The 18912-nt window shown below is 30.9% G+C and overlaps 3 protein-coding genes across 3 annotated transcripts; 2 read left to right on the forward strand and 1 right to left on the reverse strand.

Moving 5' to 3' along the window:
* The first annotated feature begins 164 nt into the window (after positions 1–164).
* On the forward strand, positions 165–2859 carry LOC105434450 (pollen-specific leucine-rich repeat extensin-like protein 1). Its single transcript, XM_031886772.1, is given in 2 exon segments — positions 165–1599; positions 1601–2859. Coding segments are annotated over 2 exon segments (2103 nt in total). The 5' UTR covers positions 165–633; the 3' UTR covers positions 2738–2859.
* Positions 2860–4065: 1206 nt separating this feature from the next.
* Positions 4066–7356, forward strand: LOC101221132 (hypothetical protein). Its single transcript, XM_004138533.3, has 8 exons — positions 4066–4490; positions 4957–4978; positions 5456–5512; positions 5593–5674; positions 5795–5890; positions 5980–6104; positions 6197–6215; positions 6827–7356. The coding sequence occupies exons 1-8, from the start codon at positions 4388–4390 to the stop codon at positions 7136–7138; spliced, it is 816 nt and encodes a 271-aa protein (XP_004138581.1). The 5' UTR covers positions 4066–4387; the 3' UTR covers positions 7139–7356.
* Positions 7357–11231: 3875 nt separating this feature from the next.
* Positions 11232–11975, reverse strand: LOC101220424 (E3 ubiquitin-protein ligase RHA1B). Its single transcript, XM_004138445.3, has one exon. It carries the CDS (start codon positions 11883–11885, stop codon positions 11397–11399), a length of 489 nt encoding a protein of 162 aa, XP_004138493.1. The 5' UTR covers positions 11886–11975; the 3' UTR covers positions 11232–11396.
* Positions 11976–18912: the final 6937 nt, after the last annotated feature.

Below are 18912 nucleotides of genomic sequence, written 5' to 3' on the forward strand. Positions count from 1 at the left end.
TGGTATTAAGACTTTTAATTCTGGTTTTGCTATGTTTAAAATAATCATAAAGAAATATATATGATTATACTATAAACTTATGCATATCTCTCGTATTTTTTTGTTACAACACTATTGACTCCACGACCACTTGATTTATGTTAAAATGATAAAAAAAATTGAATTCTATGGATTCATTTGGTTTATGTTAGATTTAGAGTTCATTTTCATTTAGCAAAGTTAGTAGAAAGTTCAATAGCTTATATATTATATTATTTGATACAAAATATAAAGTTTATACATTATGTGAATGTTTAATGAATGAAAAATTGTGATGTAAAAAGGAATGAAATGAGTGGAAAGAAAAAGAAAAAGAGAGAAAATGTGTAAATAAAGTGGATTAATGATGTATTGTGTGTGTGATAATTTTAATTGAATTGACGAAGTTATATACTAAAGAAAGCAAAGAGAAGAGAATGGAAAGACCACAACCAAACACAATCCAATAAAGAAGGCGAAAAAGAATCCCAATCCACAAAACCATTTAATTTGCAAACAAATCACCATACAAACAAACAAAAATGGTTAAAGAAGAATGGGTTTAAAAGGGGGAAATGGGTCCCAAATTCAAACACAGCTGCAACCCATTTCACCATGGCTTCTCTTCATAGAAAGCAAGCTAACCATGCTTGCTTTCTTATTATTCTTTTTCTCTTCTTCTCTCTCCCATCTTTCTCTATCTCTCTCTCTGAAGCCGAAGCTTCATATCTTACTCGTCGTCAACTATTGACTCTCAAAAACTATGATGAACTCCCCCTTGACTTTCAATACGAACTCGACATTCCTGACACTTTCCCAAACGAGAGGTTGAAGAAAGCTTATAGAGCCCTTCAAGCCTGGAAATTAGCTGTTTATTCCGACCCACAAAACATGACTGCCAATTGGGTAGGCGCCGATGTTTGTTCTTACACCGGCGTCTTCTGTGCTCCGGCGCTCGATGACCCAAAAATTGAGGTTGTGGCTGGCATTGATTTGAACCATGGTGACATTGCAGGACACTTGCCTCCGGAACTTGGGCTTTTGACCGATTTGGCTCTCTTCCATATTAACTCTAACCGATTCTGTGGGATCATTCCTTCTAGCTTCTCCAACCTTGTACTCATGTTTGAGTTTGATGTCAGCAACAACCGCTTCGTTGGCCATTTTCCTCTCGTTGTCCTCGAATGGCCGAGTGCGAAGTACCTCGATCTCAGATACAATGACTTCGAAGGAGAAATCCCCTCCACACTTTTCACCAAGGACTTCGATGCCATCTTCCTAAACAACAATAGATTCAATTCCCTAATCCCTGACACCATCGGAAACTCCACCGTCTCCGTTGTCTCCTTCGCCAACAACGAATTCCATGGTTGCATTCCTAGCACTATTGGCCAAATGTCTAACCTCAACCAAATTCTCTTCCTCGGCAACAAGCTCAGCGGCTGTTTCCCACCTGAGATCGGAAACCTAGTCAATCTCACAGTCTTTGACGTCAGCAACAATGACTTCATAGGTCAATTGCCGGAATCCTTGTCTAGCCTCCAAAATTTAGAGATTATGGACGTTAGCAACAATGAATTGAAGAGGCTCTGTCTCTGGAGGCCTTTGTAAGTTGCCTAAATTGGCTAACTTCACCTTCTCCTTTAATTACTTTAATGGAGAAGATGCGGCATGTGCTACATCTAAAGGATCAGAGAAGCTCTTTGACGATAGTCAAAATTGTTTGGCAAATCGACCTATGCAGAAAGATGCAAACAAATGTAGCACTGTCTTGAAGAAATCAGTGGACTGTGGAAATTGTGGTGGTGGGTCGAGTTCTCCTGGTGTGCCGTCGACCTTTGAGGATCCATATGATCAGTCTCCATCGCCAAGATATAGGTCTCCACCACCACCAGTGACCTCTCCACCAAAATCGGTTGACACCCCTGTCTCAGAAGTGGATACTCCACCATCTCCCATTGAGACCTCTATTCCTTCGTCACCACCATCTCCAATTGAGTCTTCACCACCAACCTCAGTTCCATCCTCACCACCACCCCTAGTTCATTCCCCACCACCGCCGGTCTCCTCTCCTCCACCCCCAGTTCATTCTCCGCCACCACCGGTTTCCTCTCCGCCACCACCAGTCTCCTCTCCTCCACCACCACCACCGGTCTCCTCTCCTCCACCACCAGTTCACTCCCCACCACCACCTGTCTCCTCTCCTCCACCACCAGTTCACTCCCCGCCACCACCTGTCTTCTCTCCTCCACCACCAGTTCACTCCCCGCCACCACCTGTCTTCTCTCCTCCACCACCAGTTCACTCTCCGCCACCACCGGTCTCCTCTCCTCCACCACCAGTTCACTCCCCGCCACCACCGGTCTTCTCTCCTCCACCCCCAGTTCACTCCCCTCCACCACCGGTCTCTTCTCCTCCACCACCAGTTCAATCCCCGCCACCACCAGTCTCTTCTCCTCCACCACCACCAGTCTTCTCTCCTCCACCACCAGTTCTCTCTCCACCTCCACCAGTCTCCTCTCCTCCACCACCAGTTCTCTCCCCACCTCCTCCCGTCCTCTCTCCACCACCACCTGTTAACTCACCACCCCCACCAGTCCAGTCTCCACCACCACCTGTCAATTCTTCTCCGCCGCCATCATTCGAGGATGTAATCCTTCCACCAAATATCGGTTTCGAATACGCATCACCGCCTCCACCACTGTTTCCCGGCTACTGAGGAGTTTCATCTCAAATAATTTCAAATTTTATTGAGAGCCATTAGTTTCATGACTACATGTTCATTTGTAGCCCTATAATCCTTCATAAAAATTCAAAAAAAAAAATATTATTTCTTCATCATATACACGACATCTCTAATCTTTATTCTTTTATATTGATGTAGCTTTTTCTTCGGCTTGAAATGAAGAGACAGATTTTAAGTGCTTAACTTGTTCAACCTCACATGTCATCTCATCATAATGTATGCTTCAGTGAATTATTTTAAATAATAATCATAATAATGTATTTGAAAATTTGTTTTCTAAAACCTATTTCTGAAAGAAGAAAGGATGAATAACCTAAAAGGGTATCATTAAGAAAGAAGAGAAGAACATAAAGACATACGTAATGGTAATTTTATAAAGCAATTCAATTAATAAAACTATTTAAATCTGTGTATAAGAATACTTAATTACTAATATATGTGTCATTATTTGGTGGTAATTGGAAAAAGTGAGTGAATTCTATTGGAAAGAATAAAACGAAATATGTTTCAATAAGATCTGATGACAACCATCAATAGAGGAAGAACTAACAATCAAAATTTTATCTTTTAATTGAAAAAATAATTAGATGATTTATAAGTACTTTCTTAATTTTAGTTTTCATAATGATAACGAAAGAACAATTGAGATTATGTTTGAAGATGATACCAAAATTATTAATTTAATGACTCTAAATTTACAATTTATATGATAATCAATTATAATTCACATTCACTATCTATATATATATAGTTTTACGCTCTTTAATTCAATTTTAATATCTAAAATTTTCTTATTTTCATGGTACGAACCTATTTTAATGTTTAAATTCTAATCTTTAAAAACTATGACATTAAATAGTTTAATCATATCTTAAAATTTTGTTAAAGAATCAGGATTTTTTTTCTACGATATTCTCTCCCCATCCTCTACATATATCTCTAATCCTCCTCATATATTGTAATTGAACATCTCTTAAAATGGAACCTCAAACTTAGATATCTATAACAATTTTTATAATTTCAATGTATGTATATATATGGATGTCTAATTATCCATAATTGCACAACAATTAACATCCAATTTAGAGTTTGATAATATGATTGCCATTGTCCAATATTTTAGTTAACTTTTACAATTCTATTTTTGTTTTTTCTTAGATGGAGAGTATCATTTCCTATCTATTCAAACTTCTCATCAAAATTTATAGAAATCATAACAAATCAAATCCCATAATTTATTGTCAAATTTCATCACAATTAAGTAGGAAGAAAAAAAAGATAAGAAAAACCTGTCCAACAACTTCATCTACTAATTCCTTGACCGCCAAGAAATGGCAACGTGCAACCTCCATTGTTAACCGCGAAAATCCTTAGATTTCCATATTGCAGTAACCCAATAAGCGTTAGATCCAATTCTCCATTATCCCTTTTTTAAGGAAAATAAACAATAAATTTTCTTTTTTCTTACATCCATTCGCCAATTTTAGCGGTTGGTTGCTTCCTTCGAGTTCAGTCTCTCCTCTTTGACCCCGATTGCCCCATTTCTCAAGTTCTCATAAAAAAAACTCCTTCTGGGTTGTCTTTTGATTGTTACCTTCGAATTGGGTCCTTACGACTTCGGCCATGGCGTCGCAGGCTGATTACATGGATAAAATGCAACTTCGTCAGAATTACAGAAATTTCTGGCATACTGATCTCACGGGCACCATTGCTGCCAGTCCACCTTGTATGTGTTTGTTATTTTTTGTTTGATTGCTTAGATTTTTGGGATGAATCAATTATGAGATAAGAATGTTGGAAAATGTGGGTTTGTCGTTGATTCTTTAGTTGGGTTTTCTTTGTCTGTTTTATTCATGAGATCGGGCAAAAGTTACGTAAAGCGAATCACGTTGATTTTGGGTGAAATGACCGTTCCTTTTCCATATGATTAAAAATGGCGCGGCTGATGCTTCATTTGCTAACAGGGTGTTCTTTGTTTGAGGGCTTTTCTTATTAGAATACTCATTTGTTCTTGTTAAATATCTTGATCTTGCTTGGCCAAGGAAATGCATATTGGTTTATTTTAGTTTCACTATATTAAATTTCAGCATTACTCAAATTTCTCACCAACCATACAGGGAGTTCACCTTTTCTCCGTATTCTTGTGTATGATCCCAAACATTAACGTTACTTTTATTCATTCTGTTTTGCAGATTGTTGCTTTTCTGTATTCTGGTAAGGTGTTTGTTCTCTGATGAGTTCTCTGTCGTAATTTCAATTTCAGTGATTGAAAAGCTTTGTTAAGTTTATGGCTGTGTGTGTTCTTAATTCTATAGTGCAATGAAATATTTCTGTTACTTACACGTGATAAACAAAACTGAGGGACTGTCTAATTGGTTGTTACTTCTAACATTCATGACAGTAAAGTTGTAAAGTTGTGTTTGGTTTAACTTTTCAAATGTTTAATTTTGATAGAAAAAATTGTAGTGTTTCCACTCAATCTAATTTTTGAAACACTCTAGAAGTTTATTTTAAATCATTTCTATCAAAAAGTTTAAATAAAAGAGAGTTCTTTATAAAACGTTTTTTTTTTTCTTTAATCAAATCCAAAGGGCCCAAGTATGTGTTACCTTTATGTATAGTGTTTAAAATGGCTTTGGTTTCTACTTTGATATGGTTTTTCTTCTAACTATTTTTTTATTTTGTGAAAAGTTCCCCATGTGTTTCTTACCTTCTGCGCAAACGAGCTCTTTACGATGATATGTCGAGGTATTTTTGACGAACTTTGTAATTTTACTAGAAAGATAAAGTTCGTATCACGTCTGATCTTTTTGATTTACCTATCATAGATACACATGCTGTGGTGGCTACATGCCTTGCAGCGGCAAATGTGGAGAAAAGCACTGCCCTGAAGCTTGTCTATGCACTGAGGTATGGTTGTCGAGCGAGGACCATTATCTCCTTTGAGCCTCTAGCTATCTCTCTCTATACAGATTCTTCTATGTGATCTAATTTAAAGCATTCTGTGTTTTGGTTTTGAACTCTATTTAGGTTTTCTGTTGCTTTGCTAATTCAGTTGCATCAACACGTTTCATGTTGCAAGACGAGTTCAATATACAGTCAACAGAATGTGATAACTGCATCATTGTACCGTCTTTTCTCTCAATCCATTTATTCATTAAATTGCTCGTACCAAGCTCTTTTCTCCCTTTAACAACTTGGCCTTTACTTTGCAGGGCTTTATGTTGTGCCTCTCACAACTGGCTTGCATATGCTCCATAATTGCTTGCTTGCTTGGAAGTGAAGAACTTCAAGAGGCCTCAGATTTAATTACCTGTTTATCTAATCTTGTATACTGCTCGTAAGGGGTTGCATTTCAATCTTCTTAATCCATAATAAAATGGAAGTTCTTTTTATATTTTTATTTACGTATTTGTTCCCTTTGTTTTGCAGTGTCTGTGCATGTATGCAGGTACGTTGGAACTTTAAAAAGCTTACAACTTAATGACATCCTATGTTTGTTAATTAACCTCGCAAGATACAAAAATCTAAGTTATGTTTATTTAGACTACAAAACTTACCTTTTTAGTTTTTTTTTTTACTTCATATCAACTTTTATACGCCACAAACACAGGAGCAAAAGATATATGTTACACGAACCCAAGATTTCTAAATCGCTCGTTTCACCCTTGTTTAAATATAGATTACACAAACTTGGACTAACTATGAATCAAACCTCCCTTCAAGAAGTTACTCATAACACGCTTTTCTTCAAATATATATATATATATCATTTAGTTAAAAAGTTGTCCTTATGGCTGTTATATAGGTGTGCTTATCCTAGGTGCTATTAGGTTTTGTTAACCTTATGAACCACATAAAAACTTATGTTTATGAAATTTTCTTTTTGTACAACATATTACAAGTTGTAATCCATAAACCAAAACCCAACAGTACTTTTTTTTTTTTTTTCTTGAAACATAATTCATTGCTCTAATGTCTGTTTTAGTTTGTTATACTTAAATTCTCTTTCTAAAGCAGCATGTATGATTTTCTGATGGTGTTAATTATGGAGAACTGCAGACACAACACAAAATTGAGATGGATAAAAGAGATGGCAAGTTTGAACCTCAATTACCACCCATGGCTGTGCCTCTCACACAGCAAATGTCTCGTATCGATCAGCCTATTCCTGCCCCTGTTGGTGGATATCCTCCTCCTCCGGTATATGGACAACCATTCGGGCACCTACCCCCTCCTGTGGTTCAAGGCTACCCACCGCAGCCACGACCAACACCCACTCACCTGGCTCAAGGCTACCCGCACCCTCCTCTATTTCAAGGCTATCCACCATCTGGTTATCCTCAGCATCCGCCTCCGGGCCATTGCAAGTGATTTGTTCCACATTGTTTTCTAATTATATAAACACAAATTTGCATATTCTGTGTGAATTGTGATAGCTCTTGCCTGGATCTCTCTCTCCCCCTACAGTAATGGAAACTCTATGTTGTAATTTGCTCCAATATTGTTTCATTGTTGAAGCTTTTGCTTTGATCTTTTATGTATAATTGTCCTTTTTAATCCTCAAGTCTTGAAAGTATTAAGTTATATTATATTAAATTTCTTTAGAAATATCTACTAATCCTATATGGATTGTGTTATTTAAAGCTTTTTCACCCAACATTCTTAATCATTAAAAACAATGTACAACTTTTATTCACTAACTTTTTAACGAAGATCTTGAATTCTTTTATCCCACAAGCTATCATAATTGTTCCAAAAAAAATATTTAACTACAATTGAGAAAGATCTTATAACTAGATTTTATCTTTACATGATTTTTTTTTTTTAATTCAAAGCTATAGATCAATTTATTTTGTCACTTGAGTACTTGTGTATACGTGATCGTATCTATTACATTGGAAATGTGAATGAAACGACTTGGAATATCCTATTTTAGATGATTTTTTTTCCCTTTAAATGTAAAGTATATACAACTAAGAGTGGTAGGCAAATTGTTATGTGTTTTGTTACTAAAAATGGAAGAACAAAAAAACAAAAAGTGTACCAAACATAGTTTATAAAGTGATGATGTTTTCCATTATTCTCAAAGGCAAACCTATGTTTAATGATGATTTTATTTATGGTAATTTTTCCTTTCTAACAAAAGGAAGTTTCAGAGTACTTATTCTGAGATTTCAACTTTTTAAGTTTATTGTCCCATTTTCATTCTTTGAATTTTAAATTATCTATTTTATCAGTAATCATTTTTATGAACTAAAAGTAGAAGTAAATATTTTAGTAGTTTTCATAACAAAATATTTTATGTTTTTATAGAAAAAGGTTCAAGAAAAAATTGATATTCAAAGTATAGTTAAAAAGATAGACATTAGCTGCATAGGAGAAGATAATAATGACCCCAAAAACCACAATTGTTTGATAATTTTGAAATTTTAATTATCAAAATATACTATATTTCTCTTAGGAAAAACAAATCCAAGATGAATTCATCCAAAATGTATTGAAACAATACAAATAAGATAAAAATTATAAATTTCTAAATAAATATAAGTCAACGATAATTGACATATACTCTTTTTCTCGTGACTGAAAACTCAAATTCTTATTACTCTCACTTGGTATCCTTGAACTGATCAATCTATATTGACCACCTACCTAAGAATTAAGATCAGGTGGGTTGTCTAATAGAATTAGTCGAAGAACTCACAAGTTGGTCCATACATTCATAAATATTAAAAAAATGGTCAATGATTTTTTTAATAGACATTATATATATAGTGTATTGAGCACCCATTCTCATCCATTCCTACTATAAAAGATAACTACTTAAAAAGGGCTTGCTTAAAAACAATTTAATAAAAAAAATTACTAAAAGACGGATAAATTTTTTATAGTAGATTTTTTTACCATATTCCCTATAACAAAAGTATAAATATTTTGGAATGTTTAATCAATAAATTAAAACCAAATATAAGGACTAAAATACTAATGTATCCTAAGAATTTGAATGTAGCAAAAATAACAATAAAAAATAAAGTAGTGATAAAAGAATGGATATCAATAATTAATAATGTAATTTGACCATATTGTTATTATTATATAATAATGTTTATGTTTTTTTGCATTAAATAATAATGTACTATAAGATAGTATAATACGGTATCTTTGATTAAAATAAATGTGAATGAACCATGAAGTTCCATTTTTTTTATTCTTTGTGATTAAAATAAGTTGCATTTTCTTTAATGAAAACAAAATATAATCATACTATATTTATTTGCTTATCAAAATTAAAATTTTAATTTATCAAGTCTAAGTTTATTCACTATGGAATAGATTTTGTTGACTTTCTAGAAGAAATGTTGATTTTTTTCCATTGGCCAAAGTCAAAAAATGAGGGATTTTTTTTAAGTACATTTTTTCTAGATCTTCAACAATTATTTACTTTTATTATCATTAAAAAAGAAAGAAATATAAAATCAATTAAAAATATTTATTGAACATTGAAGCCAATTAAAAATAAATAAATAAAATTTGAGACCCATTTAGAGAAAGTCATTGGTCAAAGCTAAAGAGAGAAATTAAAACATATGGTTGATTTAATTTGTTTTCATTAGTCAATGTTTATAACAAATATATTAGAAAACATTTTTAGTACAAAGAATACAAAACCATACTCTAAAATTATAACTTGAACTATAACCTTGTTATTATAAATTATTACTATTCTTTTAGAATACTAACTTAAAAGGAGAGAAAATGACTTCTATGATGTGTATGGTCGTTACAAAACCTTCGACAATCACGGCACCGAAGGATTAAGTTTAAAATTACATAAAAATTATAATATGTACAAAAGTAACGATAAAGAAATTAAAACTACGCTTTTTGTTTAAACCCGTTACTTCTAAGATATTACTCAATTGTCAAAATCTTTGTTTGGTTTGACTTTTAAAATGTTTAGACATTTTTTTTTCATTTATAAGCATCCTTTTAAACACTTAGAAAGTCGATGTTATGACAGGTTTTAGAGCTTGGCTTTAATGAAATTAACTCGTCAGAGGATTGTTTTTGAAAAGCAAATGCCTAATTAATAATATATATTGTTGAGTTTGCACTAAATTGTTTAGGTTTTATGGTGATTTTTAGTTAAATCACCTAATCAATTTTACCAAATTTAAGAACTATTGGATTAAAAAAAGTATTTATAATGGGTAGCACTTATAGGAATAATAATCAACCGCATAACAAAGTTTTTTAAAAAATTGCAAATATAGTAAAGTTCATGAACAATAAACTTTTATCGTTGATAAACTTTGGATAGACTATCAATAATATATAAATATTTAATAAATCTATCAGTAATATATTTTTATTATTATTGATAGACTCTGACAAATTTAATTATATTTACAATATTTTAAAATGTTGTTATATGTGCTAATACTTTGAATATCATTACTATATGTGCAATTGTTCCTCAAAACTGATAAAAGTTTGGTTAGAAAAGCATATCCTAAAACTCGATTATATGAAAAAGGGGTGTTAGGCTACCAAGAATGAGGGGTCAAGAGCCAACCCACCGTGTTTGATAAATAAAGCACACTACCGACTTACTTGGACCTCAAAAGATGATAGTTTGGATCAAAAATCCAAACCAATCTCGACAGCCTTAGCCTTGGCCAAGGGTGAGCCCAAGGTCAAGCCTTCAAATTTGATGAACGAAACAAGCTAAAAACATATCCTAACTCCATTTGGCTAAAAAATTAACCTAAAATGACTCGAAAACTTTGATATGAAGATCATATGTAATTTCACTTAAATTAACATCATTTATGACTTTAAAGTTCTATTACATAATTTTAATGTCAATTGTGGTAAGCTTTCGTTGGCTAGATTTCCTACGAAATTCTCGTTCTCGTAACTCCTTGAAAAAAAAGTTAGAAGGATAAAAGATAATTCATAAAAAAAAAAAAAAAGAAATTATGTTATAGATTTTGAAGGGACTTGAGCACTTGAAAGTTGAAATTATCCTCCCTAGTCACCTTTGAGAAATTATAGTGTATATATGCGTCTATACATTAAATTAAAGTTATAGTAAATGCACTTATGTTCTCCCTTAAACTAATGTTTTGATATAATTATTAATGTAACTTTTTCTTCTTATTTATCCAAATAATTTACCTCAACTAATATACTTCATATCATTATAATTTTTTTTTAAAAAAAATTATGTTTTGAATCTTCCCTCAATTTATCACAAATTTTTTTACTTTGATAGAATTTTTAAGTAATTTTTTTATGACAATTAAAGAACCATCATTGATGAAATCAAATGAAAATAATTACAAATCACTTATTCATTTCACTACATATGACAACCCATCAATCCTCCAATTTCAAAAAATAACTTTTATCATCTCCAAACCCCATTTGAACAAAATAATGAAAAGGAAAACTTTCGTTATTGAGCCAAAAGTGCACAAATTCTCATATATTATAATATATATATATATATATATGTGATATACACATTATAGATTTATAAATATATACAGTTTGGAAAACTCTTCCTTACAAAAAAGGAAGAAAAAAGAAAAAGAATAATTGAAAAGAAAAGAAAAAAAAAGTTCTATCCTAAAACGGAGTTGAAGTCCGTCTCAAAAGTCTCAGCGATACCGGAGGCAGCCCACAGCCGTTGATTAAATTCATCCATCATCTCATCAGGCACGAACGGCGTTCTACAAAGTGGACAAGTGTCATGATCATGATCCATCCAACTATCCACACACCTCCGGTGGAATATGTGCTTGCAATTCGTTAGCCACCGGATCTCCTCCGCCCCCTCGAACTCGTACAAGCAAACCGCGCATCTCTCCGGCGGGTTTGGCAGATCGGAGAATTTCACCACCGGGAGGAGTTCGCGGAGGAGTAGGGCCGACGGGGGAGGGTTGAGGGGAAATTGGAGTTCCGGAGGTAGATTGTCGGAGGGGAGGAATTCGGGTAGGCCGAGGAGGCGGAAGAGGGAGAGGATGAGGAATTTGAGAACGTCGAGGAGGGAGAGGAGGTGGAGGAATATGGTGGGGAAGAAAACTTCGGTGCAACCCACGGGAAAGCCCATTACGGAGGTTTGATTTTGTAGATTGAAGTAAGGTAGTTAATGGGGAGTCTGTGTTGGGAAGAAGGAGAGGGGGAATTTGATTTAATATATAGAGAGTCGGGGGAGGAGGAGGAGGAAGAAGAAGGAGGAGATGTGGGAGGTGATAAAATCACATGGTGGTACAATGTGGGTGACGGAAATGACCAATAGAGTGGGATGTTAGTGGGTCCCTCCTTCTTTTCATGTTCTTTTGTTTTATACCATTTTAAATCGATTATATATATACATACACACACACTTTAATTTTAAATTTTCCATTCATTTTCATAAGACACAAAGTTACCACTTTCAATATAGGACTATTAAATATATCTTTTATATTGATTGACACAAATTTCAAAATTTTAAGACTACATTTTTAATTTAATTTTTATTGTATTTAATAGGACTTTCAACATCCAATGTTATGCTTAATATGTTTTTGCTTTAATTGTAAATTTGTGGTATATGATATATCTAATATATGTGTTAATAGAAAATACTAATATAGAGGGACTTCAACATTTTTTCTATAATAAAATGTTTGGTAGACAACTTTTAAAGTTGTTGATATGACTTCAAACTTTTAATGTTATCTTTCATAGGATTTTTTTAAAAATAAAATAAAGTGTCTAATAGTTATTTTAAATTTTATTTTTGAAAGAGTTTAATTGAATTCAATTAAAAATTTAATATGTAAGTAAGTTAAAGGGTGCTCATAGTTTACATTTTTTTCATTATTATATCAAGAACATGGTGAATAATGTTTTAGAATATTTTGTAAAATCTTTAAAATTTGCAAACAATTATTATATATGTATCATTGAGATATGAGAAGGTGACACATAAAATTCAATTTATTTACTTATTTATTTTTATAAAATTGAAGTCTTATTTTAACTAAAGCAACTTCTTTAACTATACACGTTAGCAAATAATTAATAAAACAATAGTTTAAAAAAACATTAGTTAGTAGTTTAATGTTATTTTAGTCAAGAAATGTAGATAGATGAATTAGAGAATATGAGAAATATTAAGAACCAAGTCAAAGAATGATCCCAAAATAGTAGAGATTTTTTTTTAATTGGTTATATTATGGTATGGCGGAATCTTTAATTTGTTTTTTTTTTCTTTTAAAGAAAAATGTTTGTATACATTTTATAGTGTGTGGGTCCGGGAAGGTGTTACGTGGGAGATGGCTGCCATGGGAGAGAGCAGTAGGTGAGGGAACATGTGGGAGAGGATATAATGGTCATTTCACTTTCCAAATGCAAAGAAAAACACACCCATATATATTTGTTTCTTTCTTTTTTATTCAAAAATATATCCATTTAAAGGACCCTTAAATTCATACTTTTTACTTAATATTACTTTTTATTTTTTGGTTTTCAGTTTTTATTTGATTTCTCCGTTTTTCAAAAATAATACAAGGACAAAAACTTATTATACTTCATTTTCTTCTTCCTATTTTTCACAATTCCTTCTCAAAAATATTATATTTATATTCTTAAGTTTTTTCTTTTACTATTTTTGTCTTGTGGTTGTTTGAACATGTGTAAGTCTATTTCACGTTTAAGTCCCCAATTATGTTTATTAGTATATTTTTAACTATTTAACGTTCTATAATTAATCATGATATTACTATTTCATCAAATCTCTCTTTGTTATTGTGTTTAGTTACTATTTTCTACTCGAGCCAAAATAGTGTATATGCACTCCAACCACCAATGACTATTATAATACATTTAGACTAAAATAGGCTACACTCCATATGTAAACTATTGTAATTTGTAACTCTAGACTATTATAATCTCCTAGACCATAATAACTAGTTGAATAAACTAAACATTTCTTAAGTTTAGAAGAGAAAAAATATAACATTGTTTGGTTCTATAGTTCATGTGTAGTCCATTTTATATTTTAGTCTTACTTTTAAATATTCAAGTATATTTCTCATCCTTTCAAATATTATTATTTCTTAAAATACAAACAACCAATCTCATTGGAAAAAAATGGAAAGGATATAAGCAATACAAAAAAAAAAAAAAATTACAAGAAAAAGAGTTTTCAACTAAGTAAAATATTTATATTACACCTTTGGGAAATAATTACAGAAAGTATTTGAAAATTGAGCCCAAAGAGAGACATGAAACTTGATCACCGAGGACCAAAAACCTCAGTAGAGTTTTTATCCACGAATCTAAACACTTTGACGACCCCTCCAACATTATCCCACAACGTACGGGGCACACATACTTTTGTGCAAATCACATTTATCTTTGGAAATGTGGATGGAGGAGAGAACTCGTGAATAATCCAATGAACAATCAATTTGACGAGATAACATAATATCAAACTCTTGAATTATGATAAAATGTAGATAAATTATGATATTTTAGTATTTTATTATATTTTGTAAATATATTTGGATTCATTTTGTTATATTTAAAAATAAACTCAAGCTTGAAACAAATTACATCGCTATTTAATTATTTTCCTAATACTATCATACGAACAATTAGTTTGAATACCCATGACTTGTGTGAAATAGAGACTAAGACTTGATCTATATCCATCGATCTCCATCGTTAATAATTTAAGACAAATAGTTCAATTAACAAAATCCAAACGATCCATAGAGTACAATTATCACTTATTTTAGTTACTTCAAGATTGAAACTATTTTTTTCTATTTATGGGATTATTTTCAATTTAGTATTTTAATTACACATTACTTAAAAAGATCATTGATCAATTTTATACATTGATTGTCAAGACCAATTTACAATTACTCATCAAAATATAGATTTCTACAACACAATATGATATATATATACTATAGAATTTTGTCAACAATACTAACTTTGGTAAATTTGAAACCTTAATTCTAAAATGTAAATGACTAACCACAAATAAAAGTATTTAGGAAAAATTTGCACCTATAATATATATATATATATATGAATTAAAGTGGAAGATCTTAGGTTGAAATAATTTCAAATCATTGTGTGATATTTGAATTCATTAGGGCACATACCTAACCATATTTATAGATAAAAAGTTTTCTCCCACTTTAATTAAAATTTGGAAACTAATGCCCACCATTTTCAATAATAATGATGATATGGTTTGACATTATATTTTTACTTTCCATATTAACAAATATGTGGATTATTAACCTATGATCTAATGATGGTTCTGTAATTATATTCCATTCAAAATATTTTTATTATATTTCAACTTTAGAATCAATTAGGCTACATTATACATATAAAAAAATTGTTTTCACTCCTTTTTTCACTCTAATTTCTAAGAAATAAGCCATATTTATACTATATATATTAGAAAAAAATTTCGAACAAATGAGAAGGGCACATATATTATGTTTTAATTATTTTCTTTTATTATAAAAATCAATATTTTATTGATAAAACATTTTCTTGTACTTGTAATCGTTATTATGATTCTCTTCTAAATGCAACGTGTCGTGCAATACCAATTTATTGAAGAGCAATTTGAATAAGAAACAAAGTGAGGTGATTGACATTAGATTCTCGATATGTAAAACGATCTAAATTTGAAGAAAGAAAAAAGAAAAGAAAAGGAAGAGCTAGAGATGTTGCTTTCAATTTGAAGGAATACATGCAACATCCATATTGGGTTGGAGACAGCTCCAAATTATCCCCTTGCCCTCTCACCATCACTAGTACTTCTTATCACAATAATATTTGACAAAAAATATTCATTATAAGCAAATTTGAATAAATTATATAATTTTTCTACTAACAGTTAATAAAAAAAAAAGAGTTAATTTACTTTCTACCCAACTCTCTTTCTTTTATTAAAATAAAAATAAATAATTTATTAATTAATTAGAAATACATGCGTGAAAATACGTGGTACGAAATAAGAAATGGATTAAAAATGTTTTTGAAGTAATATCATACATATTTTAAAAATAATTATGATATTTGATGAAAAAAAAGATCATTGTTTAAATTTTAAAATCTCATGTTAAAACAAAAAATTAGAAAGCTAAAATTGAAGTTTCTAGTCTTGTTGTGAATAATGAAGGGATTGATGCTTTAATCACTTTATTGAAGAGGGGTGTATTTGTTCATTCTCCAGTCATTTCAATGAGTGAATATAATGAGAGAAAAAAGGATTGGCAGGGGGCAATCAACCAACTCATAATTCAAATTTAGAACACCATACTTCTTTTCAAAAGAAAGAAAGAAAAACAAACCCAAAATGCTTTTATGTGTTGCCCATAAAAGAGAGAGGAAAAATATAAGAAAAGGAAAGAAATGTGGTCGTCAACATGAGCTTAGCTCAACTGACACCTGTATCATCATGTGGACAAGAGGTCTCGGATTCAAAGAGAAGTGGTCTATAAAAATTCCCAAATATAGTAGAGAGAAGGGCAAAGTTGACATTTTCTTTTATACAAATATATATTCTAATCTTTCAATTTCTTTGATTTAATAATTACTTATGTCAAAAAAAAATCTTTCATATTTAGTCTTCTAAACTTCAAAAATATGTAATTAAAGTAGTAAATTAGTTTAGAACAGATTAGAGTGAGAAAAGAGAAAAAATAATAATTCAATGGGAGTAGTATATGCAGTCAAGTAAAGCATATTTTTAAACACAAATTTATTAGGCCCACATATTTATTTTATAAAATCGTCCTATTTTTGAATGTCACCTTGTTATCATATCGTGAGACAAATTATATTGTAATTGATTGGTCTAGTCAATATATTGAGTATTGAGTACTCCATGAACAAAATAACTGGCATCTATTGAATGGATTGAATGGACATAGAACCATACAAACACCGATTTTATAATTAAATGTCATAATATAGATTAAAACATCTGTTAGTATTAGACTTTTAGTGCTACAATGAATCTATATATATCTTATAATGATAAAAAAAAAAAATCAAAACGAGACTGATAAAAAGGACAAAGTTCGTCGGTAGAATGTGAAAGGGAGAAAAAAGTGTCAAGATAAACAAAGAACAAGAGCACATGATATGAGAATAGAAACAAATAAGAGAAGAGCACCACGGGCTCACCACACCATAGGGTTGGGGCCTGCCATTCCCATTGCCAATGCCAATGTCCATGGAAATAAAGAGCTAAAATTTTGAAGATTTGTGAGAAGTGAGTTCGTGGGGGCATTCTTTTAGATTAGTTTTGGGTTCACTTGTCTGTCCACTCCTAGACATTTATGGCCCCAATTGTCCCTTATGGTATTCTTCTTTCATTAACGTTGAAACTCTATCGTTAACATCTTGAAAAAATCTATAAAGACAAAAAATTAATTGAAGTGTTCAATTGATCATACAGGTCATATGTGTTTGTCTAAACTAATTTCGATGATTGCATCAGAGTTAGAGTTGTATGTGTTAACGATCAAACTTTGGTCTGATGTTAATCAAAAGAGTTTTAAATAAGTAAGATTTTAGGTTAATGTCACGAGATATTAAAATCAATGATGGATCAAATTAAAATTAAAATTATACCGTTAGATTGAAAAATGCAAACGGCCGAACAAATAAAAAGCAACATTAATTTGAGAGAAAATAACATTACAAGGGAGTTCGAACATGTGACATGATAGATTGTTAATCAACTAAAATAAACTTAATAGTATATCCAACACTATATCTTTTTATACGACAACTTATGTTGAGCGTGTATACAATTGTGATCAATAGACAGCTTGATTAAATTGGACGCCTTATTTGATATAGTACTATTGAACCAAATATTGCTAAAAATAAATGAACGTCAATTATACTTTGTTACATTTATGAAGTTAGTTCAAAGATGAGTTGTCACACTAAACAATCTCACAGTGATTTTCTACACTCTTCACATGCATTTTTAGGGTATGCTTATTAATTATTTGGAGAAGCCTAAAAATTCTCACATTTATTTATTTATTTTAGGGATATTCATGGCAAATGTCATTTTCTCATTTACTTACTTCTTACTTCTTGAGATCTTTCACGTGCGTGGGGTCATCCCCTTTTTTATTAGTAAAATAAAATAGTTATGATAATAAGTTTATAAAATTAAGAGAAATTGTATTATACGAACAAAATTTTTTTATAGAAAAAATAGCTTATAATACTTCTTTTTTGCATATTACAAATTTGACAAATATGATTGATAACGGGCGGGTAATCTAATTTTGAATTTGTTATTTTTGTAATTTAAAAAATATAGGTCACATGAGCTCTATTATCATATATTTCTTTTTGCTATTTTTGTAAACTTCCCTAAAACTAATCTCATATCTTAAAAATATTAGGTGAAATAATAGTTTTGTTCGAATTTCATTTAACAATTATATTTATAATAAAAATATTTTTAAAAATAACAAAATAAATTAAAATATTTACGAGCTATATTGGATTCTATTCATTCATATGCTATAACCTAATTTAATTAAAAAAATATACAAAAACCAAATCGTAATTTTTAAAACATCCTAAATTGTGAAATTACACGCAATTCTTTAAAACAAATTTAAATGCTAAATTGGGTTTCATTTGATAATGATTTTTTTAAAAAAAAAATTTAGGTGTTGCTTTTTACTTAAAATATAGTTTTTCAAAGTTTATAATAGGTTTAATTTTAATTTTTTTAAAAAATATATCAAATTATTAACTATTTTTTTTCTTCTAAAGTTGGTGAAATTAAAAAAAAAATAAAAGTTAGTTATTGGATAGTGACAAATCCAATTATCTATGGGCAGTAGTTTTTATACCATAAACATAATGTTATAGTTTTTCAATATCTTGCAAATCCCATCATGATTAGTTTCCATTTTAATTACATTATTGGCAACTAATTAGCTTGGTGTAGTAAAATATATAGAATAAAATGTAAATATTTTTCTTAGTTAATTACATTGTAGAAATGAAAAAGAAGTAACCCAAAAATAGAATTTTAATATAAAGTTTATAATAAACAAATATTTGACCGTACG

Source organism: Cucumis sativus, chromosome 6 (assembly GCF_000004075.3).
Source record: "Cucumis sativus cultivar 9930 chromosome 6, Cucumber_9930_V3, whole genome shotgun sequence".
Lineage (NCBI taxonomy): Eukaryota > Viridiplantae > Streptophyta > Magnoliopsida > Cucurbitales > Cucurbitaceae > Cucumis > Cucumis sativus.

Excerpts from the sequence above, each read along its gene's own strand:
- LOC101221132 (XM_004138533.3), top strand. The coding sequence starts at position 4,388 with ATGGCGTCGCAGGCTGATTACATGGATAAAATGCAACTTCGTCAGAAT. Across the intron at positions 4,979-5,455 it reads TGTTGCTTTTCTGTATTCTG|TTCCCCATGTGTTTCTTACC; the intron begins GTAAGGTGTTTG and ends TTTTGTGAAAAG. Across the intron at positions 5,675-5,794 it reads AAGCTTGTCTATGCACTGAG|GTTTTCTGTTGCTTTGCTAA; the intron begins GTATGGTTGTCG and ends AACTCTATTTAG.
- LOC101220424 (XM_004138445.3), bottom strand. The coding sequence starts at position 11,885 with ATGGGCTTTCCCGTGGGTTGCACCGAAGTTTTCTTCCCCACCATATTC.